The following is a 26518-nucleotide window of genomic DNA, read 5'->3' on the forward strand; positions in this document are numbered from 1 at the left end:
GACAAAAACTCCTGGAAGTAGGCGAGGTGGTGCAAGCCGGCTTACATGGCTCATTGTAACCGAGAAGCCCGTTTGTAGCTCTATGGTCGTCTGGCAACTAAGTGACTACAAACCTAGTCCTGCAGACGATATAATCCGTATAGAGCCAACGCCGAAGAGCCTCTGTAGCCAGCTGTCTTTGAAATAGCGTGCCGCAAAAAGCGTTGACATTTGGGGGATTAGTTCAGTCAAAGCAGGGGGTTGGCATATATGTCCAAAGCTTTTGCGAAGGATAAGTATATCGTCCTTTTCACACCTGTACCTTCCTACCTGTTGGATTGGGGAGGGGGGCAACTACCCAGTGTTTTTATCTTCTCTCTGCTTCGAGACAGTGCCAAAACGAATCACATTAAGTGCGTTAACTTAAAAGAAAGAGTTAACATGAACACATGTCAAGTAAATGTAAGAAAGAAGGCAGAATGTGACGCGAAGTGACGTGGTAACTTACTTGCAAGATGTCCGCCATTTTGGAAATTTAAAGTACCAGTACAAAGCATGATGGGCTAGACCAAGTAACTAAGAAGTTTTTGGAGGGGAGTTTTTTTTTAAAACTTTAAACACTTTTCTTCTCTTAAAATCCCATATTGGCTTGGTCATCCCTAATGCTAACCATACATGTATGGTTTTTAATTAGCTTAATTATCAGAAAAAAGCTTAACATTAACATTAACATGCAGCACAAAAAATAGTCCTAACAATATCAATTCTTGAAACATCACCGTTTATTGGAAGGCATCGAAGGCACTTGCCAAAAAACAAAAATAGAGCCATTTTTGTTCTCAGTAGAGTCAAACATAAACATCACCAGTAATGAGGAAAACCAAAGAATCTCCAACATATATTGTACAATAACAGATATCTCCATGTAAAAGTGACAATATGAATGCATACGTGGTGTAGATGCATGCATGATATGCATCATTAACTCTTTAGTTGTATATTAGATATTACACAAGCATTACCACAAAATTACATGAAGACTGCCATTCTGACCACACTATACCAAATCAATACAAATCCATTTACTGTTTACTTTTGAAACCATTGTTGTAGCTTGCTGCAGTAGTCGTTGAGATATTAAAAGGCAAGAATAGATTGCTGTTCAATGATTCAACACATTTTACCACTTCCCTGTACTGCAAATTATTGAAACATTCACATGTAAAACCGTCATTTGTGAACCAAAATATGAACAACAAAAAATATGGACCCACAACGAACTGCAGACAGAATATTTCATATTCAACTTCTTGCATGAAGCAACATCATGTCTCATAACACATACTAAAAGACATTTTCACATTAAGTTAAACTTTTAAAGATTTGCAAACAACTTTAACTCTTGAACAAGAAGATACATTTCAGACTCCATAAAAGCAGATATTTCAACAATGCGAATGCACATTTTGGATGGCTCAAAGCATCATTGCTGCACTCTCATTGGCTATATATAGTAGCTGGCTAGCAGCTTATAAAATAAATACTCTTTTAGAAAGCTATATATAATCTTTAAGAACTATTGTATATCATAGCAACCCTATTTCTCTTGTAGCAAATGCTAGGAGGGTAGCCAAGCATATCAGTATGGTTAGAACAGTCACTTTTTTCAGGACGACTTTCAGGTCCTTGGGTAGGAGATATGCACTGAATTCTGTTGTCAAGTGGAATAGGATGTAGGATATCATTATGTAGATGATCGTAGCAACTACGAAGTTCATGAGTGGATAGTCTGGAATGTATACAATGAGCTGCCTGGCGTTGTCTTGCATGTAGACATGGAGTTGAGAGATGTAGGTTTCCAGTGTGATTTTTCCAAGCCAAGCGAACAAGTCAAGGTGATAGGACCTCATCAGTGGAAAAAGGTTCCTGAAGAAGATGTAAGATAGAATCGGGATCCACGATGTGTATGGATGGATGGCGTTGTACTCAAACTTTTCTTTCGACGCAATCGATGTATGCCATATTACTGCAGCTACGAGGAACACGGTGCTAAGCACAAACTTGATCATCACGGCCAATCTCTGTTCGTTTGGGTCTGCAAACTTCTTCTCCAGGTAGTTGAGAAGTTTCTCGTAGTTTGGGTAGTTGTACGCGCAGAGCATCCCCAGGAGAGTTGCGTGGTGGTCGAGTCCAGCTCGGAACATCCACTCGTGCATGCCTCCTTTGTACCCCAGTAGGAACTTGAACGGAGTGAACAGCGTTTCCCCGACGTGCGGAACGTCAAAGATGACGGTGTTACAGACGAAGTACACCAGGAACTTGGCCGCCATCCTCCAGCGGTGCTCGTTCCAGGAGGACAGAATCCGCATGAAGGCGTAGACAGACAGGAACCAGTACGTGTGCATGGCGCAGATGTAATACAGCATGTACTCATTGTTGGTGACCACACAGACACAGACCACCAGGAAGTTGAGGCGGAAGAGCATCTTCAGTAGCCTCCAGAGGGAATAGTCCTTCCGCACCCAGAAGAAGGAGAAATTTCCTGGAAAACAAAGTTGAAAAAAATGTAGCTCGCTTGTTTTGCCATCATTTATTATCAGAAGATACACCTGTGCTGTACGTGTAGTAATAGAATGTAAAATGTAGATTCTGATGATGATGATGCTTCCAACTAAGGCCACACCAATTTAATTTCTGATTTTTTCTAGAAAAATAATGGAGCGGGCCGGCAAAAAAATAAAAATAAAAACAGGCCTAGGCATCCTATTATGGCCCAAAATGTGAATTTTGAACTTTTAATGATACCACTGCATTGAAAGATGGAATAACTGTAACAACTAGGAAGAAAAGGGCTGTTTTCAACTGTTCGGAGCAAAATATGAGCATTTTGCAGTTACTAACTGTTGATTCTGAATTTTCTTTTTTTTACAATCATTGGTGTGGCCTAAAAAGAACCTTTTATCATATAATGCAACATTTTCTTATGGTCTTGTTCTACAAATGATGTTGTTAACCTGTTATAACATACAAACAACAACACAATTTTCTAACAAAACAAAAATATTGTAGTCTGTCTTGCCATGGCATCATTATTTTCCACAGTAGTCCTTACTTTGACTGCGTGTTTTGATGTGATAAGACTCAACTTACCGAATCCTGTCATCCACACGTAACAAGCGATGAAGACCCTGATGTAGTTGTAGGTCTCCTTGGCTGCGTAGTAGTGGTACCAAACAAACATAACCTGCATCCAACCCTTCCACTCCTCTGTCTGATCCCTACACAACAATAGTGTATCATTAGTACTGATATCACACAAAACATGGCACAATAGACAAATTAAGAATTTGTTTAGATTTTCTCATAATTCACACAAAGATTAAGAGATTTCAGACTTCTAGAATGTATTTCAGGGTTTTGTGTTCTTCAAGTTCACCCTCATTTCCTGTGTCTGACCATTTCACCTGTCATTCTGCCTGTCAATCTTCTCCCACATACAACCTGTCAACTTACTCTGTCCAAATGAACAGACACACAAACCCACCACTCAAAGCCTCCCAAAACAATACTTCCATACCCAGAAAAAACAAGATATCTTATAAACATTATGTGTTAGCATGTTACAACATAATAAAACCTGCTGTTTCAAAATGAATTCAGATACAGATGTGTGTCAAGTTTGCATGATGGGTGAGTGCTCAACTGGGAACCAAGAGGTCCTGGGTTCGAGTCCTGACATACCAGATACCACCCTGTGCCCTTGGGAAAGGCACTTTACACAACTTTCTCAAGTGAAAATGAGTATGTCTTGTCCTTATTTGTTTCTATGTGTGGGACAACAGCAACTGCTGCCTGTGTCCCAAGCATACTAGTATTGCATTGTTACACTTACAATAAATCAAATCAAATTGAGAGCGCGAGACTTGGCCCGACACTGATTTGAAACTAGGCCTGAGACCGATGCAAGTCTCGGACGGGCACTCCGTGAACAAGATGGTCTGATAGTCATCGAAAATTTGGAGGTCAGTATCCTTATCCTTCAAACTTGTCACTGCTAAAAGAATCCCGTAGTAAGTGTATACGTGACGAATCTATTCAACTTACCTGTTGAGAATTTTGCTGTCGCAGGGTTTGCAGGTGAAGCCTCCAGCCACGGCAAACAAGACGAAGCACAGGAACAAGAACAGGTCCCTGGAGTACGTCCGTTCTTGTCTGGGGAAGATGTGATCATAATCACACAGGTAAAAGTACAGCAGGATTCCTCCAAACACCACCAGATACTTCAGAAGGTCGTCCAACTTTGGCGCAGGCTTGACTTTAGAGAAGGTTTTCGCTGCCGACTGTTCGCCGTCTTTCGGAGAATTTGCGTCGATTTCTTTCACGGCAATCGCAACTTTCCCGTCGTCACTGCTTCTTGCCTGCTTCCCGTTTTTGTCCTCAACTACGACAGTCACTAACTCGGGTGTTGAGGTGACATTGCCGTCTGATACCTTTACCTCGACAAAGCCGTCTTGCTCATTTTCCGTGTTACTGTTACTGTTACTGTTACTGTTACTATCCCTGGTACGATAGAACCAAGTCCTGCTGTTGTACACAAGCCTGATGATTAGGACAACAATCGCTGTAATCCACAGGTAGAAGAAGGCCAGCTGCATGAGCGTGGGTTTGAGCGTGTTCACGGAGGCAACCGTTGGGTCCGGGAGGAGACCCATGCGTTCATGGAGTATACTGAGGGCTGTCTCGTGGGACGCCTCCCGCGGCGTACGGTGCCCTCGCACCTGGAACTTGGAGTAGAAGTTCATCGTACAGGTTGATTTAGTCTCACCGCAGTAGATTTAGCCTCGGCGTATTCAGCAAACACATCATGTATTCACCAGTTCATCTGGCACAGATCTGAAATGGAAAAGAAAACCTTTTGTTACAACATTACATGAAAAACACACTGTACAAGAATGCCCCATAAAGACAACACATACATAAACTGTGGACATTTAACAACAAATATACAGCCCTGCAATGACCATAAAACCTATTCACCAATGCTCCATTTCCTACAAATACTTTGAGTCCATACCAACACTCAAAGTGTATCCGAACCCAATGTATGTATCACCGTGATTTTAGCATATGTACAGCCTGCTAAACACACACAGCCTTTGTTTGGCTGTCTCTATCTTCATCAGTCGTATTCAGTGCTCTATCCGGCTGTATTCATGAGATGTAGATGGGATCAGCCGCCCCTGTCCACAGTACTAACCCATCTAATTTACTCCTGCCCTCGTCTCAAGGGAACCAACCCCCTACGGTCCTGTAAGCCGGAACCACACCATCCTCTTCCCTTCGCTAATGATTTCCATTACGTCGAGGACACTTTGAATTCGTGAATTCCTCGCAATGATGAAACTAGACTTCCTTACACACTGTTGCTGTGGAATTAGTGCTCGAATTAGCAGGTAAATTTGTACTTTGCGTGGGTCGAGTTGGAAGCGACGCTGAATCGATTGCGTGATTAGAAGACTCTACCATCTGTTTTGCCGTGTAAATGGTATGGATTGGTTGATCACTTGGTGTAATCGAGCTGGAGCTTCAGACACGTTAGATCGCAACCGACAGAGGTTCGATAAAGTAATTTCTCCCTGGTGATAGGATCCTCAAGCTTTGTTTTTGATGAATACAGAGTTTGCTGCCTGATGGTAAATCATCTGGTCTCCTTGTGTAAAAATACCTTTTGTATCTGCACTAGGATCCCATTCACACTTATAGTTTATAGAGTGCACTACAAAAAGGTTGTTCATGGTACCCATGGAGTGTGTATGAATGCAAAGAGCTGGGCTTGCTTGTTCAGGGAAATGGTTTACAGTTGGAAAGATCATTGTTCAATTCACAGACTTATATTCCTTTTGATAGTTGTCCAACTATTGATTGAAATTGTCTCAAAATCCATACCTAAGCAAGTATCTGGAACTGATGACTTGAATGACCACTGCCTAAGGCAGTTATACGTGCACGAGTCCCGCGTTACAGAAAGTTGACTAGCTCCAACATAAGTGAAACAAAAAATCGATAAGCCTTCATAACAGAGTTGACTTTTGGGGCTGGGAAGAACCTACAAGTCTGAATACCACACATGCATAATTTTCCACTTAAAAATGTCAAAGGAACGGAAATCGCAAACAGTCATCCGTCACTGTCAGTGGTGTCCTGTTCTAGCTCTGCCCACCTGATTTGTTCTTGATTAAGATCTGATTGAGGACCACATCAATCATTACATTCAGTCAAGTGGTCAAAAGTGAACGCATCAGTCCACAACAGCAGGGCTCGAAATACTGACTGGGTGCATGTGCAACTAAATTTGGAGCTTTGCACCCAATTTTTTTCTGTGGGTGCACCAGTGCACCTAAATATTTTCATAGGTTTACATAATAAGATAGTAGTATACTCTTAATAGTCTGCCATCTGACAACCCAAATTTTTTCTGGGTTGCTGTTACAAATTGGATGGCACCCATTATTAATATCAAAGTGTAAGAAAAATAATAAAATCATTGTTACAGTACCTTTCTTTAGAAATGAAACACAATTTGTTTTTGCTGACATTTTATTTTGTACGGTGCACCCAAAAATTTTTTGTGCACCCAATTTTTTAGGTTGGGTGCTCCAGTGCACCTACCGGTATTCTTAAAATGAATTTCAAGCCCAGACAACAGCTCTTCCAAACTTACTGATCATTCAGAAGGTTATTTTCGTGACTATCACTTTTACGTTTTCATGCCATATCATTTCTACATGCAGGACTTTTTAGCATTAGCATGTCAATGATCCACCTGTTTTTGACCCATGTGTTTTTTCTACATCTTCTGTTTATTTGACATTTTTAGGTCAGTTCTGATGAAGATATAAGAGCTAATTTCTGATTGCAATTAGAGATGCCTTTTTGGGGTCGGAAGTGACTTATTCAGTGATTGGTGTTCTCAATAAAACTCCTTTAAAAAGAGCTAACATCCCCTGGAAATAGGCGGAGTGCGCAGCAGAGAATTGAAATAGATGGGAACTTTCTCTTAGTGTGCCTGTGGGTATGGCAAGGCTTTGCCCAGTGTTGTAGCCAATGTTTTTCCATCATTTAACGTTGGTGCAAATTTGAATTGGTATAGCAGGTATAAACGCCCTTCGATGTAACACACCAGCTTTGCAGGCACGTGGCTGGCTACATTACACCGAATGACTTGTTACACCTAATCTTTGTAGCCTGGGTGCCATCCGATTTGTAATGGCTACCCCGAAAAAATCGGATGGCACCCAGGCTAAATCGGATGGCACCAAGGCTAAATCTTCGAACATCTACCTCTAAACATTCCGTATCTGTATCTGTATAGCCGGTATAAGCGCCCTTCGGTGAACACACCAACTTCGCAGGTACGCGGCGCAGCGGCAGCTGGCTACATTACACCGATTGACTTGTTACACTTAACCCTTGAACATCTACAATATAACTCTAGACATTCTTTAAAGCTATCTAATGACAATGCCCATACTGTACTTGGTGACAACATTGTTTAAAGCTATCTAATGATACTGTACTTGGTGACAGCAAGTTCCACTCTGCGATAGTTCTAGAAAAGAATGGGTCATCACACAGACAGAGTTGGAGGTCATGTGTTGCAGTAAAACATATCGACAAGAGCACTTAATAATCGGAGCCCTTTGAAGTGATAGCAGAAAATCATGTTATGGTGGAGAGAATCAATTTGCATGTAAATCAGTCACTAATCCCTGTCATCTTGTGCCTGTAATCAGATAAGATATGCATTTCCATACGGTCCATATCCCAGTTAGGATATCACAACCACAGAATGAAAAAATATACTATTCCCAAGGTATATCTTAGATAACAAAATGTTTAAAACCATTGAAAAATTTTACACTACAACCTTAATACATGAAATACACGCAATTACAAAGAGTATGAGAGTTAGTAGATACAAGTACATGCATTGTGAAGATGTGTTGGATATTGAGTTATAGACTTACATTTAATTTGACAGTAAATTATGCATACATCAGTCTAATCCTCTTTGCGAAATCTGATAAACTGTTAATCTCCATACGACCCCAATATCAGTTACGATATTACGAGTTTGGAACAACGAACAAGAGTTCTAGTCCCATTGTGACTGTATGTATAATTGCTGATGATTTGTTTGAGGTAAAACATGCCTGCAATCACTCAGACTACAAGTCTGACCCAAAACAATTATCTAAAATTGAGACCAACTTAACATTGCCAAAAAGCAATATTGAAAAATGAGTCAAAATTAAATCAAATTTGACATTCATACGATATTACGACTTTGGAACAACGAACAAGAGTTCTAGTCCCGTTGTGACCGTATGTATAATTGCTGACGATTTGTTTGAGGTAAAACATGTCCGCTTTCACTCAGACTACAAATCTGACCCAAAACAATTATCTACACATGAGACTAAGTTCACATTGCTTGAAAGCAATATTGAAAAATGAGTCAAAATCAAATCAAATTTGACATTCATTAATCATTACCATTGATAACGATAACCAGATTCCGTATTAATCTACGTCGGAGCAAAATCGTTGCCGCGATATGAAAATCAAATAAATATTTCTATGTCCAGCCGTGGGGAAAGATGAATTTGTCTGCCTAAATCTTGTTAGCGGAGTCCAACTGGGAAGTTAAATGGATTTTTTGGCCGTGTGTTTTTTATCACGGGAGATCGCTCCCAGTTACCATTTATCTTCACATTCAACATGGCAGATAGAGGCCATTCTAAATATCCAATGAAATAAGGGGGGGGGGTGCATCTACTTCAGGCTGATACAGGCAAAATCAACACATATCAAATTACACGTACTAGTTCGGGGATTGAAAATGATTTGAGACTTAATGACTATCCTGATAGTTTTGAATTAATCTTGCTTGTTTTGCTGTTGTTAAATAGGACTTTCCTAAGTGTCATCTCAACAATTTTCAGCACCAGGGACAGTGCCAGAACACAGCTACTTCACACATTCCCATTTTAATTTGGCCACTTAGGCCACACCAATTTAATTTGTTGGTTCTCGGATTTTTTCAGAAAAAATATGAAGCGGGCGGGGGTAAAAAAAACTAAAAATAAAAACAGGCCTAGGCACCATATTATGGCCTAAAATGGTACCATACGAGCCATGAAGCCAACACACCAGGCTGGTTCAAAATTTAAACAATGAATTTTGAACTTGTAATGATACCACTGCATTGAAAGATGGAATAACTGTAACAACTAGGATGAAAAGGACTGTTTTCTCCTGTTCAGGGCAAAATATGAGCATTTTGCAGTTGATTCTGAATTTTTATTTTCATTTGCAAATCACAAAAAAATGAAGTGGGCGAATCCATTAACCAAGAAATTAAATTGGTGTGGCCTAAATATCCGATAAAATAAGGGGGGGGGTCCATCTACTTCATGCTGATATAGGCAAAATCAACAAATATCAAATAACACATACTAGTCCAGGGATTGAAAATGATTTGAGACTTGGTGACAGTCCTAATAGTTTTGAATTTATCTTGCTTGTTTTACTATTGTTAAATTTTCCTGAGAAAAAATTTCCTTTTACTATGATATGGACAAATAAATTAAACCGCTTTTTCATATTTACACAAAGCTATAGTATATAAGAAGTTGCAGATTTTCACTTTTTTCCATTCATGTTCAGCACTAAGGACAGAACCAGAACACACACTTACTTCACATTTTCACACAATCCCATTTGGGTTTGGTCTCTATGCAGCACTTTCTACAAAGAAATTAGACAACTGAACTATTTTCTATGTCTACGCAACCAGAAGATTTATTTTCAGGACCAGGAACAAAACCAGAACACACAGACAACTTTTCCATCCCATTTCTTCCATGGCCTATGCAGTACTTTCTGCATTACTAGGACTTTCCTAAGTGTCATCTCAACAATTTTCAGCACCAGGGACAGTGCCAGAACAAGGCTACTTCACACATTCCCATTTGAATTTGGCCACTAAAAAGCACTTTCTGTGAAGACAACTACACTACAAGGACTTTCCTTGTCATCACAACCACAAGATTGAATTTTCGGCACCAGGGACAGTGCCGTAACATACATTCTACTTCATTTAGTTTACACATTCCCATTTGAATTTCAACGCTACTTAGCACTTTCTGTAAGGACAACTGTGCTACTAGGACTTTCCTTGTCATCACAACCACAAGATCCATTTTCAGCACCAGGGACAGTGCCAGAAAATACATTCTACTTCACTTATTTCACAGTCCCATTTGGCTTTCGCCACAACGCAGCACTTTCTGTGTAGACAACTGCACTACTTCTGCTACTAGGACTTTCATGACAACCACAAGATCCATTTTCAGCACCAGGGACAGTGCCAGAAAATACATTCTACTTCACTTATTTCACTGTCCCATTTGGCTTCCGCCACTTTGCAGCACTTTCTGTGTAGACAACTGCACTACCACTACTACTAGGACTTTCATGAGACCCACAAGATCCATTTTCAGCACCAGGGACAGTGCCAGAGAGCTACTTCAAACATTTCACACGTTTCCATTTGGCTTTGGCTACTACGAAGCACTTTCTGTCAAGTTAACTGCACTACAAGGACTTTCCTTGTCATCACAGCCACAAGATCCATTTTGAGCACCAGGGACAGTGCCAGGACATACATTCTACTTCACTTATTTCACAGTTCCATTTGGCTTTGGCCACTATGCAGCACTTTCTACACTACAAGGACTTTCCTTGTCATCACAACCACAAGATCCATTTTCAGCACCAGGGACAGTGCCAGAAAATACATTCTACTTCACTTTTACAGTTCCATTTCACTCTGGCCACTACGCAGCACTTTTTGCACTTCTAGGGCTTTCCTTGTCATCACAACCACAAGATCCATTTTCAGCACCAGGGACAGTGCCAGTACACACATTCTACTGCACTTATTTCACGGTCCCATTTGGCTTCGGCCACTTCACAGCACATTTCTGCAAACACTCCAGTCCTCCCTTTTCGCAGGGACTGCATTATCCTCCATCAAACTCCCATCTGTGCTGGAGGAATGTGATGTTTGACGACCCCTGAGGACACCTGAGCCCCACGACAAGACGCCTGGGAAATTTACTCTCATCGCCACGGTTACGACCAATGGCACTCAGGCTCCGAAAATGGAGTGGCACACATTTCAACGTAGGCTGCGGGTGAATTTTTATGTACATTTTGGATACCGCGGCAGCTTAGTTTCAAAAATCACTTGTAGAAGAGTTTTGTCGACAATCAAACTACTATATATATCTATTTGCCCAACTACTATATATCTTTTTTGCCCAATACTTAATGAATAAACGTGATTGAAATAAATAAAGTAAAACATGCTAGCATTTCAAGTGTATGTTCTAAACCATGCACCATACACCCTCCTACACTCACAAACCCAAATTGTTACATAAGCTTTTGGGAGTTTTCCAAAATCGTATGTTTCGAGTGCAGATTGGACGCAAGATTGAAAGCAAAGCCCACACACGATCGTGAGCCTTTAACGTCTGGATCTGTTGACAGCGATAACAGTAAAGCCACGAGTCTCGGGAGTATACGAGGGACAATGGATAGGGATCTACATACAATCAGCTTTATCTACACCACACAGCTCTGACAATTATGCTAACATATTATAATTAGTAATCAGTCCTGGGAGGCCCTCCCCACTTTGCTAGCACCAAGGCTCGTTGCAAAGTTGTCCCTTTCAAATTAGCTCCGATATATCTGACCTCCTGAAATTTGATTGCTGCTTGTATCAAATAAAAAATTTGAGAATTTGAACTTTCTCTGTTGTTGCCTATTTCAATGTTGAAAAGATATTAATATTTTATCAAATCCTGTCTAACTTTGCACAAAAAATTATTCCCTGTAAAAGCTTTCCATTACACGAAGTTTGGATATAGAAACAAAACCCTAGGACAGTCCTTCCCTATGCATAGTCAGTATTACACTTTTCTTTTACAGTTTTTACTACAGCTACATGTATAATGCAACTGTTCACATACAGTCTATCTAAGACTGTTTAAAAGAAGACTTTTTAAAAATATCTGACGTGTTCAGTCACTTATTTTACATGAATATCACTCTTCGTGACAAAACATTGGTAGAACCAAGCAAAAATGCATGTACCCTTTTAACAGTTGTGAGCTTAAGTATTGGCTACAGCCTACAGCAATACATAAGTCAGCAGCAATACATAAAGGCGTAGCAGTCCATAACTACATGAGATAATAATATACACTGCACATTTCCAGTCCGTTAAAAAAAAAAGGACCACAGACCAGCCTATTGCCTTTCACGGATACTTGCATGCCTCCCTTAGACACATTTATCAAACCCAACAGACTGCAAAATTGCAGGGATAGATACTCAGACATGCATTCGTGCACACTGCATCAGAAACAAAATCCAGACCTGAAAAATTACAGGGATAACTATGGACTGCCTACTGTGCGTCTTTTGCAATGATAGAGGACGCCCTACGTATGTCTATTGTCGGGTATATAAGCCCGTCATTTCACACCAAAATTGCACTATAAATGAAACAACACACACGCACGGCACAAGAAGTAGTTAATGCAACGTCTCATTCACCTGCTGTGGATGGTTTCCCCTGACGTTCGTGACGATACCACCAAACAGCTTATTACTTTGTCTTTGTTATATAAGCTCGATAAGCTAATAATGTATGAATTCTACAAACCGTGGCAGTACGGAGAAGCAACAACCTTGTCGGAAAGCGTAACACGGAATGCAAAAGTCGCACCTGCACTGCACCGGTTCAAGTGCATCAGTGCCCCGCACTTTACAGCGAAGGGAGTCCGCGTAAAAAATGCCGCCCCTCCGTTCTCCAGGGACTGTGAAGTACCAGCCACTGGGCGGGCACTTTCAAGTCAACTACATGTTTATAGGTTAATCCATCGAGAATTCATACTGTAGCTTGACTTAGGAACAACTATAGGCAAATTCAGAAGTTCTATTTTTGTATATTTTTTAACATTGGACAAGATCATTTTTTTTGCCGCAGTAAAGAAATAAAACTTGAACTGGTTTGACGACGTGTCGTGGTTATCGGGACTAACCAAAACTATCATGCAAGGAAGCGGATCAAGGAAGCGAAAAAAAGGCGGTAGATCACTAGATGTTGAAAAAGATGGAAGGTTAACATCAGAGAATAGATAGGCATGACAGTGAGTGAAGCATTAAGAACAGCAAGCTGAGAAGTGTGGAGAAAAGTGGTCGTGAGATCATCTGTGGTTCCCAACAGTTGAATAATTAGGCTAAGGAAGAGATGAGATAAAGAGATAATTTTCTTTATACAAGACATGGAATTTAGTCTATCAAGGCACTTTACACGTATTTCCCCCCTCATGTTAGAGGGTTCCTGGTCCCTACTAGGGCTTGGGTTGGCGTTAGGAAGAGCATCCAGCCGTAAAAATGTTGCTTCAAAAAAAAGACTTGTACCTGGTGCAAGCACGTCTAACTCCCAGTTGGGGAGAAGTGATGTTAAATTCGGTTTTAAAAAAAAAATTGTTCAGAATTTGCTGACCTAGTTTTTGCAATACATTACATGTCCACTGCAGACTGCAATGGCGTCAAGTCAAATCTACGCTGAATGACAATGGATTAAGCATAATTTAATATCCTGTCATATTTCGGGTTGAATTATGGCATGTGACCCACTTATTAATCAATCACGCGAGACATACGGAATTCTGATCACAGGATCCCAAAGGATTCGAATCCTTTCTGAATTCAGGATTGTAGCCCAAATCACTGATACCTTAGGCCACACCAATTTAATTTGTTGGTTCTCGGATTCGCCTCTTCATTTTTTTCTGTATTTGACAAAAAAAAAAAAAGATTCTGGTTCTGAATCAACTCAAAAATGCTCATATTTTGCCCCCAACAGTTGTGGAAAGTCCTTTTCTTCCTAGCTGTTGCAGTGTTTCCATCTATCAATGCAGTGGTTTGATTAAAAGTTCAAAATTCATTGTTTAAATATTAACACAACCTTTTGTGTTGACTTCATGGCTCCTATCATAGCATTTGGGGCTATAATAGGATGCCTAAACCTGTTTTTATTTTTATTTTTTTTCGCCCTGTCGCTTCATGTTTTTTCTGACAAAATCCGAGAACCAACAAATTAAATTGGGGTGGCCTTATCAAAAAAAATACTGAAGATTCTTGAAATCATTACACATTGTCCATCAAGCTAGCTAGAATGTAGTCTGTACAGATGTAAAGAATACTAGTGAAGAATCACTACTACCAGTAGCATGATATATGTATTTCAAAAATTTCTAGGAAAATGAAGACACAAGCGTTCGGAGATGTAAGCGTTCGGAGATGTTCTCATACGGAGATCAAAGAGCCCACTGTGGTTCCACCGTACCACCTTGGTTAATTTTGGAACCTTGTCAGCGGTGGGGCTGATGTATTTAGAACATAATCATTGATGATTAAGTCCTGATGCCTGAGCTTTGTCCACATTAAGGCAGTCATTCAGTAGATATTTTATAATTAGAACAAGGTGGGTCCGTAGCACTACTGTAGTTTACACCATTAAGTTTAATACACATGTACCTCTGGAGCACCTCTACAAAAGAAGACTTAGTACTAGTAATACGTGTTTTGGACAGCAATAGTTGGTTATTTGTTGTTTTTTTGTGTGTAGGCCGAAGCCTAATGAAAAAGAATATAGGAAAACATATGTACTAATTTGTATGAAATATATCTTTCAAATTTAGACTACACTAATTACATTGTTCAATTTGTATTCTATGGTTCGAAAAAAGGGCAAGTGATGTATAATACCTCATGCACATTTATGTTTTTAATTCTACTGATGACACACATTTAATACAATAGAGGCTAAAAGCAGTCCATAAAAGTCATTGTTATTACAATTGCTATATGATAGGTATATAAAAGTACCATTACTCTGGCTTTTCCTACATCCGCAAAATTCAATGACAGCCTGAAAATTATCATGACAAGAGGCGACACCATTTGACACTTTGTTATTTGAAAGCACTTTACAAAAGATGGGTTGTATTTTATACCTGCAGCTAAGGCCACACCAATTTAATTTCTTGGTTAACGGATTCGCCGCTTCATTTTTTTCTGATTTGCAAATAAAAATAACAATCCAGAATGAACTGCAAAATGCTCATATTGTGCCCTGAACAGTTGAAAACAGTCCTTTTCATCCTAGTTGTTACAGTTATGCCATCTTTCAATGCAATGGTATCATTAAAAGTTCAAAATTCATTGTTTAAATTTTGAACCAGCCTGGTGTGTTGACTTCATGGCTCCTATCGTACCATTTTGGGCCATAATAGGATGCCTAGGCCTGTTTTTATTTTATTTTTTTTTCGCCCGCCCGCTCCATTATTTCTCTAGAAAAATCCATTAACCAAGAAATTAAATTGGTGTGGCCTAATGCTTATAGAATATAATTGTTATAATGCAGACATTTTTTTTGTATAGGACCTTTATGCGAAAAAGCCTGTCATGCAATAAATTGTTAGGGTAATAGGTTATGGCTCGGTACATGTCTTTGGCTCAACGTTGTCGGAGAGAATTTTAACGGTTTGGCCAAAAGGCCTTGTGCGCCCAAGTGATTAGATCTCATAGGAGATGAGGAAAATCATAAAAAACTAGGGGAAAACCATTTATCATTAGATTAGGATCTGACAAGAACTGGGGGGTAAGTCATTTACATTTAGGGGGGTGCTGTCCTTTGTGCTGAAACGTCCTACACTGTTGAATATTGTTGAGGCTGGTGTGTTACGCTGAAGAGCGGTTATACCGGCTATACAGATACAGAAGATAAAAAAGTGGCTCATTTTGTATCTTCTACGTCAGACGGTCTATAATTCGGACTCATCTATTTCTTTGATGCTCAAATATTTTAAAGTAGAAATTTTAAAAAAAATTGAGGGCTGGGAGAAAAATATGACCATATTTAATCCCTGATATACCTTTCAATTAATGTTCATGTACAGACATCCATACAGACCAGTGTACAAAATACTTTTTTGACAACCTAGTGGGCAACCTACGGCAAAAATTAGGTTGTCCATCAGAATTTTAGGTTGCCCCACCTATAAGTTACTACTTTCCTCAAATTAAGTAATGTTACATACACAAGCGACAATAGCCTTTAGTTAACTGATACATGTACTAGTAATAGCCATTAATACCTAAAATTAAAAAGCATCTGCCGGCTACAGTGGTGCAAGCCAAGTGGGCATGATTTTAGGGGGGGGGGGCATTCTTAAAATTCAGGTAGCACACTGGGCTACCTTGGTTCAAAAATAGTTTGCCCCAAGTAAAATTTGGTTGCCCGGGGCAACTAGGGAACCTGGTATTTTGTACGCTGCAGACTCTGTTTTTTTTGCTGATCTTCAAGTTCAACTTTATTTCTCCAAATCTGGGGACCAATAAACTACATTGGAGTATCCTGTATATACGGTTCATATCGCCTTCAACTAAAATGATTGATTTTTACCCTCCGGTGACTTGGGTTACAACAGAAAGGCCACTAAAACGTGGTATCAGCCTGAACACAGCTGCCCACCGCAACCAAGGGGTGAAATATGGACGTTGACATTTATGACACCCGCGGCTACTAGCCCATTCTACTTGTGGGACGGCCACTATTACAGAAGAATTAGGAAACAGAGGGAACGCAGACATACTAACATCAAGGGCATGGCCTCAGAGAGTAGCGAATTTTCTGGCTGAATTATTCGTTTTGACAAAATTGGCACTACTGCGCAAAGCTAGATACCATGTACCACTGAAAATATCTTTATCTGTATAGCTGGTATAACCGCAGAACATACCAGCTTCAGAAACTGAATCATATAATAGTTGCAGAAGGTCTTTGGCTTTACATGTATAATAGGGTAGCAAAATTTGCAAAGACAAGGTGAAATAGTCTCAAACAACACTTAAAATTTCAACCTTATTTTAAGTGTTATGATTACTTTTTAAGAATGTCATATATATTGATACAGTTTTAGCTAGTATCTATGACCACTGCTTTTTTCTCCAAGTTTGTAGTTTCTTCGTTGCTGTACAAAAATACTAGATTATTCAGACCTTTGGAACAAAAGAAAGACAACAAAACAATACACCAAAAGATGTGAAACAAATAAAAACTTAGACAGAAGACCTAGAATATTTCCTTAAAACTCTAAGTTTCCTGTCCACAAATTTTTGTCATTTGTACATTTTTTCCTCCTTGCCCCCCTCCCACAAATTGTCCAAATGTCCCTTACATTGGCAGAAGGAATCCTCTTTCCTCTTGGTAATATAAATGATAATGTAACTGGACCCAAGGGATAGGGACAGCCGTATGATCAAACAGGATCCAAAACGCCCCCCAGCCCTGATCACATTATACTTCCCTAATGCATCAAAGCAAGACAAATCCCATCACATCTGTAAGGCACTGGATTTGTAGGTCATTACATACAATACTGGCACATCTTTCCGAAAAAAAAAAAAAGTTGCAGGTAAAAAAATGGAGTGAATTTTATCCACCGTTACAGTTACTACTGCGGTAGCTACAAGTACATGTACATGGTATCATGTACATTTTATACATGCACATTTTACATCATGTTAAACTTTCACTGCATTTTTTTTGGGTGCAGTAGAATGCAGAGTAACCACAAAAACATCCCAACTTTCTTGTGTTCTAACTGTAGTCAGGACTCACACTAGCTATATAGACATTACACATGGCCACTCCAGACTAAGAGTGCTACCATCATCTCTCAATATGCATATGGAAGGATGCCTACTAATGCAGAGCATACAAAATTGTACCTTTTTTTCCTGTTCTATCATTTATCAAAGGGATATCTTGTTTTTTTACTGTGTTTGGTACCTCTCCAAACATCTAATGGCAAGTGGTAGCAACATACACTAATAAATGGTGAGCCCAGTCTTTTCTAATCCAATCACAATGTATTGGCTATCGTAACAGATTAAAATTTCACTGTAGCTCGACCCGTTTACAACAAGCCTTCAACAGATCCTACCAAATACTTGTGTTCAATGTGTAGTCAAATACTTACAACAACTACAGACACAAGATATTCAGTACAAGTTGTCAACTACTGGAGGAAAAGAAATTAAAGCAAGACAAGAAATTTTCTTGGGAAAAAAGGAAGATAAACCAACCAACCAACTTTCAAGAAAACACAGACTACTTTAGAAGATCAAAGCCACCACAGACACAAGATATCTCAAGTACCAGTACTTGAGGACAAGAAGAAACAAGAAAAGCAATTTTCTTGGAAGAAAAATGGCAGATAAACCAACCAACCTTCAAGAAAATGGCAACTTCTTTCCACGACTGAAGTCACCACAGACACAAGACAACCTCTCCCTGCACAGACCTCAGCACAACTGAGCCCAGGACTTACTAAACCACCCAGGAATTAACCCATCGCAAGTGACAGGTGGCCGCAACCATTGACACAGCCTTCTCCATTGTCTGTGCCTTTCAATACTTTACACATCTGTGGTTTAACAAGTACAATAGACAGGGCAGTCGCAGACAATGGTGAAGAAAAGACAGGAGCGAGTTGAAAGAAAAATGTGTCTACATCTGACCGAATGCATGAATCGAGTGTTGTTCAAATCCCAATTGGTAAATTTACAAAAAAATTCTAACCAATAACCAACAAGATACACGTGTATAACAAGAAGTAAGAGTCTCTGGGGATAGTTTACGAACTGCTGTTTATATCTGTAGAAATGGTACGACTTTTGCGAACGTTTAGGTCGATTTGCTGCGTATATAAGCTGAAGAGGTCAAAGGTCCTTTGTCGTATATTTCAGGTTGAATTGGTTCAGTTTGTAACAGGCTGTCAGGTCGAAACGAAAACACAAAAATCAGACAAAGATATCAAAATGCCTGTCAACAATACTTACACTGTTTCATGGAAGGAAACTTTTTATATGCCTTTTTCTTATACATATAGTACATTCTAGAATATATTGTAACATTTGGTATTTCTTTCTGAAAGTGTACCTGTAAGATTCTGTGCTGTAAAGATCACATGACCTCCAGAGACAAACTCTAGAGGTGCTCCTGCATTTGATTGGTTAACAAAAGGACAAAAGAACGTTGCTAACGAGTTTCGCTCATGGACTGATGACCACCTCGGTGGTCTGACCACCACAGAAAAGGCCTACAAATCCCTGGTGGTTTGGTATTGTGTTGTCCTGTTCACTAGGGACCATGGTAACTCCAACCGCACACAGCTGTATGTGTGTGCAGAATAGCAGTGGGAATGAACTCTTTAAGTGGTGAAAAAGATCTCATTGTTTGACAACTGTACCTTTTTTTTCTCCTTTCAAAATCTGGATGTGTTGTACTTGAGCTTGATTTGAGACATTGTCTAAATTGTACCATTTTTCTCCTTTCAAAACCTGGATGTGTTTCACTTGAGCTTGATTTGAGACATTGTCTAAATAAATTGCACCGTTTTTCTCCTTTCAAAATCTGGATGTGTTGTACTTGAGCTTGATTTGAGACATTGTCTAAATTGTACCGTTTTTCTCCTTTCAAAATCTGGATGTGTTGCACTTGAGCTTGATTTGAAACATTGTCTAAATTGTACCGTTTTTCTCCTTTCAAAATCTGGCCGTGTTGCACTTGAGCTTGATTTGAGACATTGTCTAAATTGTACCGTTTTTCTCCTTTCAAAATCTGGATGTGTTGTACCTGAGCTTGATTTGAGACATTGTCTAAATTGTACCATTTTTCTCCTTTCAAAATCTGGATGTGTTGCACTTGAGCTTGATTTGAGACATTGTCTAAATTGAACCATTTTTCTCCTTTCAAAACTTGAATGTGTTGCACTTGAGCTTGATTTTAGACATTGTCTAAACTATTGGTCTGACCAGAACCTTTTTTCTGGAAAACCTAAACACTAAAGGAAGGAGGTTTAAATAACCATGCAAACTTTTTAAGACATTATTTTAGAGGTTAGAAAATCAACTGCATATGAACTGAGCTTCCTTGACTGAATATAAATTCTGAATAAAATTAAAAACTTCAATGTGTGGAGAAAAGACAGTCTGGACAGTCTGAGAGTAGAAATACAATTTATATTAACAGAACTTTTCTTCTTTATGAAATGAAACTGAAAGGTGTAATCAAGGACGTTTTTAGTGTAATAATGAACAACAAGGTTTATGCCTAATTTCAAGGTTATTTAGGGTATAGAATTTTCTTCTTACACAACCATTGAATTTCTCACCTGCTTACGTTTCGATGTCTATCAGACACCTTCCTCAGAGCTTCTGACTGGAGTTCTGCAACTCGCCGCTATTTAACGCCAAAGTAGGTTATTGTTTTTTGTCTGACAAAATTTGCCTTCCCTTTTTCCAGCTACTAAAACTATACACCGAATTCCCAGCCTTAGCTCCCTAACCACCCATGCCATGCAAATAATGGTGCAGAAAAGTGAGGTTTATGGTGAAAGCTGCAATTTTCCACATAATTACAGGTTTTCTCCATACACAGGCAGGTGCTAGCAGCCAGAGACACAGTGGGCCTTCCTGTATCTAAAAGCAGATCTCCATTTGCAAGCCTAAAAGGTTTTCACTCGACCTTGACTTTTAGATGATCTCATTTGCACTTCAACTTGGTCCCAAAAGATCAACGTTCCATTTTGTTGGCTTACAGCAAATGGCTTAATTTTCCATATGCTACAAAGACTTGTTTCTGCTGTAGAAATCATACAAATTTCAATGTTATACATTTTGAAAGATTGTAAACAATGGAATACATCATTCTGTGTTCTAATCTTCTTAGAGGCAATACAAATTTTGGATAGAAACATCAGACAAATTTTGACAGAAAAACTTGAAAATACAACGTCTGACCTTACATTTTCACATTGAGAAATAGCGTTTGGTGGTTTACAGTTGTTAAATGTTGAATTGGTTGATTACTACTAGTAAGTTGTTACTAGTAGTACAATGTACATATGCAAAGAAAGTACCTTGCTCTTTTTGACTAAATATTTTGTTTTTGGTACAGAAGTCCCCACAGCAAGTGATCATAATAAGTGTTGGTCTCTTTGTGAAAAATTGAAAGGGAAAATTGATGTCCTGTGGAGCGCAATGATGCTTTTTTAAAAGGGGCACACTGGGACATACCATTGTACAAACAGGGGGTAGTTATTTTATCTATAAGCCACTGACAAATCTAAACGCCGCTGACAAATCTAAGAACTTTTAATGAATTTCTGTTTTCATGAAAAATTCAGACAATATTGACAGAGGTCCACCTGATATACATGTATAGCTTGTTTATATATGCAATAAACTTCATTGTCATTGTCATTGTTTTAAAACCACCCCTTTTTTGTGAGTGGACTGCTCCTATTTAAAGGATGAGTATAAGAGCTCATCTTCTATTACTGTGCTAGTTTCCTGTTCACCAAGATAAGATTGTTTTCTATCACTTTCAAAGGGTCTCTGAACCATTCCACTATTTGTCACCGTGCCAAATACACAGCTGATACCTTTACTTCAAAGCTACCAACCCTCTCATAGTGCTTCAGGCACAATAGTGTCAGGATTATGCACAATATTTCTATAATTCCATTTCTGACGGTTTGAGGTGAAAAATGAGGGTTTATGCCTGTGTGGTACCAGGCTGATAAAGTAGAGAGGACAAAAGATACAGAGATGAGCTGTGAGCTTCCTAGGTGAAATATTTCCTATGGTTTAATCTTATCTGTGATATGCCAGCTTTGACGTGTATGATTATCTCATGGGGAGCTTTGAGTGAAGTATATAGCACCAAGCACATGTAAAAGAGGGAAGAGAAAAGAGAAAAAACTGCTGGAAATATATTGTATCACTAGATGTTTACGTAGAATGATATTTGATTTATTACATGTCCATATTTTTGTATGAATATTTATGTATTGCTTTCATAATGTGTTTAAATCCAATGCTGTTTTATACTGTTTTTATTGATGTAATTAGGGGAGGGAGCTGGTAAAGGTGACTCACCTGTTCTCCCTCCCCCTCCATGCATGTGCTGGTAAATTTTAATAAACAAATAAACAAATGTTAACGTGTTAAATGCCTCTATATGAGAAATGATTTCAATGTTTCCAGTGTTCTTAAGCCTAAGTGTCCGTCATTCTTTAGTTTGATGGAATTTTGCCGATTGCGACGGACAAAAATTTGAAATAATGACAGACGAAAATTGGCATGATAAAATATGCGAATAGATATCTTTCAACTAACCTTTGTCTTCCAGCAAAATTTGAAGGAAAAACTGTAACATCTAGGAAGACAAGGACTTTCTTGAACTGTAACATGGAGATAGTACAAATTAGTGCTGCATACCGGTTCACTAGACTTGGATCCGGACTTGTAAGAATGTTTAGGTTCAAGTCCAAAAAAAAAACCAAAAGTCAAGAACCGAGTCCGGACTTATTACCATAAAAGACCATTTCACATACCCCTTTTTTTCCCAAACCACCTAAAACCTTCCGTAGATTGCAAAATCTTTGCTGCAAAATGAAGAAAACATTACCATCGGGCATCGTCAAGTACCGGCCTCCATGTTATGTGGCCAAAGTTTCACCCAGACAACATTGCAAGCTTGCCAACATGCAATTTTGTATTTGCCATGGGTTTAGGTCCGGACTTACAAGTCCGGAACTGAACCTAAACCTCTGGACTTGAATCCGGACCTGAACCTAAAATTGGGTTTAGGTATGCATCACTAGTAAAAATATGAACATCTTGAATGTACAGTATTTGATTCAGAACCTGGTATTTTTCAGAATACTGGTATTTTTTTTGTATCAAATGACAAATCCTGACAACCAGTTGATTAAATAGCTGTGGCCTAAAGAGTGAATAACTGAAGACATAATGAATCATTATGACAGGAATGATTCCCTCCCACCTGGCTAACTGACGACTTCATATGATAGCCCTGATAAATTTAACACATGAGCCCAGGACCAATCAATACTAAACCTCAGTTACAATCAACGGTGGACAAAGGGAGGAATGCACACCTGCACTGGTTCAAGTACGGTCATCTACTAAACAGTTTTGGCAACAATAATACAGTTTGTTGGTTCTCGGACATAAAAAAAAAGACTTGTCATTCAGCAAGACCAACAGAAAGTGTTGTCTGGGGGGAAATACGTACATTGCTACATAAATTGAGTTTGATTGAAATAAAAAAAAAGGCTGAGCATTACGCTTAGGAAAAAAATAATATATATTGTTTCCTGTTTCAGTCCTGAAAAAATTAAGGTCGGTAGGTAGGGATTATCTTTTTTTTAGGTTTTAGTGATCCAACTTATACAATTCAGTTTAAGAAGAGCAAAACTTGCATGAGGACACATTCATTTTCAATGTCAATGTTGGAAAACCAAATGTTTCATCACTCAGGTGTCAGATCATGGAACTAGAAAAGGTTGATCAGCTCGAAAAATTTATGTCCCTTACAGGGGTCCACACACAAAAAAGGCTAGAGTTGGCGTTTTTTTTCAGAATCGGTCGAGAAACAAAAAACACAATTTTTTTTTCCCTACGCCTTATATACAATTGACAGAGCCACATATACATTTATGGCCATTTACATGTATGTACCTCAAATCTCAAACACTATTGGAAGGCCTTATATTACTATACAACAAACTAACTTGACAAAAACGTTGAACATACATTGTCAAGCATCTACATACCTTGGCCTGAAAAAGCTTGTTACTTAGTTCATAGGATGCTAATTATCTTGTCTTCCTTCTTCTTCAGTATCTAGGGTGAAATCCTGATGCCACGTTTGACTCTAGGATCTGTATTGATTGAGGATGCTAAAATTTCAGACAGAACCAATTTGAGAAATTGTAGGGGGGAGCCTATATAGCAGTATCTTTTTTTTCTCTCGTTGTTCTAAGAATATTTCAACAGGAAAATATTAGGATAAATCAAGTTGTTTCAAAAGTTAAAATTCACAAATATTTTCTGTATTTTATTATTATGAAAATTAAACAAATGACACCCCCTTACAATAGAACTTGGTATGGTCTACACAACTATTGGACTGTAGGTATGCATTGTATTTTTTATATGGGAGATTTAATTTGATTATCTGGCATGAACCAAAATCATGGTTTGGCATACATTGTAAGTACCATCTTTTCGAAACTAAACTGTACTGTAACAGTGCATCTCTATGTGTTAATATATATGACTTGAAGCATTTAATTGTAAAAATTGTATAAAAATGAAAATCTAAATAAGAGTTCCTTGAAAAGCTTTTCCTATAAGTCCTACCAACCAAACATCTACCAAACATAGAATTTTAAAAAATTCAACAGAATGATGCATAAAAATTCAGATAGTTCCTTGTCTATATTATTACATTCTTGACAGAAATAACAAATGATGAAAAATTGTCTGATGCTGCCCTTTTGAAAAAAAAAATCATAATTCCTCACAAGCCATCAATTATAGAAGGTGACATATTTGATATTCAATCAATATTAATAACACACTTGGCTTCCCTCGCTTACTAGCCTTGCGCAAATGTCACTCAAATTCAAATGAACGCAAAACGAAAACCTCCCTGCAGATTTGACCTACGTGGTACGACCCTGCGCTCCCATTGGGTGTTAGAATAATTTCAATTTACTGGTTTTTATTACAGCTGTAACGGACAGGTGTGTTTACTGGGGTGGAAACATTCCTGTATCACCCATGACATAGGAGGATTTTCAGCGACCCATTTTTTTATCCCCCAATGACTATAGTAGCCACTATTATTTATCCCCCAATGACTATAGTAGCCACTATATATATTGCAGGTGTCTTTTTCTTGGTGAAGGCATTGTGCATAAAGTTACGTAGTTGTTTTTTTCCCTATAAATTAGGCCATATGTTGATTTGATTATATGGATGACATCCTCTGGGAACCCCAAAACTGATGGAGCATGCGAATAAAAAAAAAGTTTTGCAAAAAAAAAAGTTGCTTTTCTCTATGAAATCTACGTGGTCATGAAGGTTGAACAAATGGCACAGAATATGTTATGGCGAATAATCTACTCTTCGAATTTATTTCTTTACATTTTTGTCTTTTTTCCTTTGATTTTGGCATTCTACGACATTGGTATCGTTTCTAAATGTTTTCCTTGCAACTTATGGTATATTTTTGCTCATTTAGCAACTGTTTTGCACGATTTACAGTATGGTTGAAAACTTTTTTTTTTTTTGAAACGGCCGAAAATTCATGCGTGCGCGGATGTCATCCATATAATCAACATGGCCTTAGCAGAAACATCCTATATTAGATCTCTTTTAAAGTATGGAAGTAAACGTAAAGGCATCCAATTTCAAAATGGTGATAAAAAAAAAATATTCTGGATGAGGAAATCTGTCTGATTGAGATTAACACTTGAAGCATTTGACATAGCGCTAAAACAATCTATGTGAGGATCCCTTTACATTTTGGTACCACCAATAAATAGCTAAAACCATGAAACAGGCAACTGTTTTCTATTGGCCAAAATTGCATTTTTGCCTCACAGATGCATTTTTGCATCAGTAATATACTATGGGATAGGGTTAATTCTACTTACTATATTAAAAAATGACCAGAAAATGGACTTTGAAAATCCACTTTTAGGCCACACCAAATTAATTTCTTGGTTAACGGATTTTTCTGGAAAAATAATGGAGTGGGTGGGCGAAAAAAAAATTAAATAAAAACAGGCCTAGGCATCCTATTATGGCCCAAAATGGTACAATAGGAGCCATGAAGTCAGCACACACCAGGCTGGTTCAAAATTATTATTTTTTAGACATTGATGAATTTTGAACTTTAAATGATACCACTGCATTGAAAGATGGAATAACTGTAACAACTAGGAAGAAAAGGGCTGTTTTCAACTGTTCAGGGTAAAATATGAGCATTTTGCAGTTAATTCTGACTTCTTTTTTTTTTGCAAATCAGAAAAAAATGAAGCGGGCGAATCCGTTAACCAAGAAATTAAATTGGTGTGGCCTTACTGTCCAGAAAATGTCCGAGTGCCTTTGGCAAACTTTAAGTGTTGACTTGTCCACCAAAGTCTAAAAGGACTTGCCGTCAGTGAACTATGTTCACACCCTGTATAACCTGCATCAGTAAATCCCTTCCGGTGGCATCTCCTAATACATTAATCATACATAAGGCCACACCAATTTAATTTGTTGGTTCTCGGATTTTTTCAGGAAAAATATGAAGCAACAGGGCGAAAAAAAAAATAAATAAAAACAGATCTAGGCATCCTATTATAGCCCCAAATGCTACGATAGGAGGTATGAAGTCAACAAAAAAGGCTGGTTCAAAATTTAAAAAATGAAATTTTGAACTTCTAAATGTAATACC

At 38.5% G+C, this 26518-nt stretch overlaps 1 protein-coding gene across 2 annotated transcripts in view; it reads right to left on the minus strand.

Annotated features, from left to right (window-relative positions):
- Positions 1-815: 815 nt before the first annotated feature.
- Positions 816-26518, minus strand: part of LOC109479493 (protein REDUCED WALL ACETYLATION 2-like) — an 88658-nt gene continuing 62955 nt past the window's right edge. Inside the window, exons 1-4 of one of the 2 annotated variants that reach the window (XM_019781460.1) lie at positions 18425-18596; positions 4084-4872; positions 3130-3257; positions 816-2521 (exon numbers count right to left, since the gene is read on the minus strand). In XM_019781460.1, coding sequence (XP_019637019.1) covers positions 1566-2521; positions 3130-3257; positions 4084-4781 — 1782 coding nt within the window. In that variant the 5' untranslated portion in view covers positions 4782-4872; positions 18425-18596 and the 3' untranslated portion in view covers positions 816-1565. Of the gene's footprint in view, positions 2522-3129; positions 3258-4083; positions 4873-18424; positions 18597-26518 lie in introns of those variants that run through there. The other variant, XM_019781459.1, reaches the window with a different exon arrangement.

Source organism: Branchiostoma belcheri, unplaced genomic scaffold, assembly GCF_001625305.1.
Source record: "Branchiostoma belcheri isolate BF01 breed outbred unplaced genomic scaffold, Haploidv18h27 scaffold49, whole genome shotgun sequence".
Lineage (NCBI taxonomy): Eukaryota > Metazoa > Chordata > Leptocardii > Amphioxiformes > Branchiostomatidae > Branchiostoma > Branchiostoma belcheri.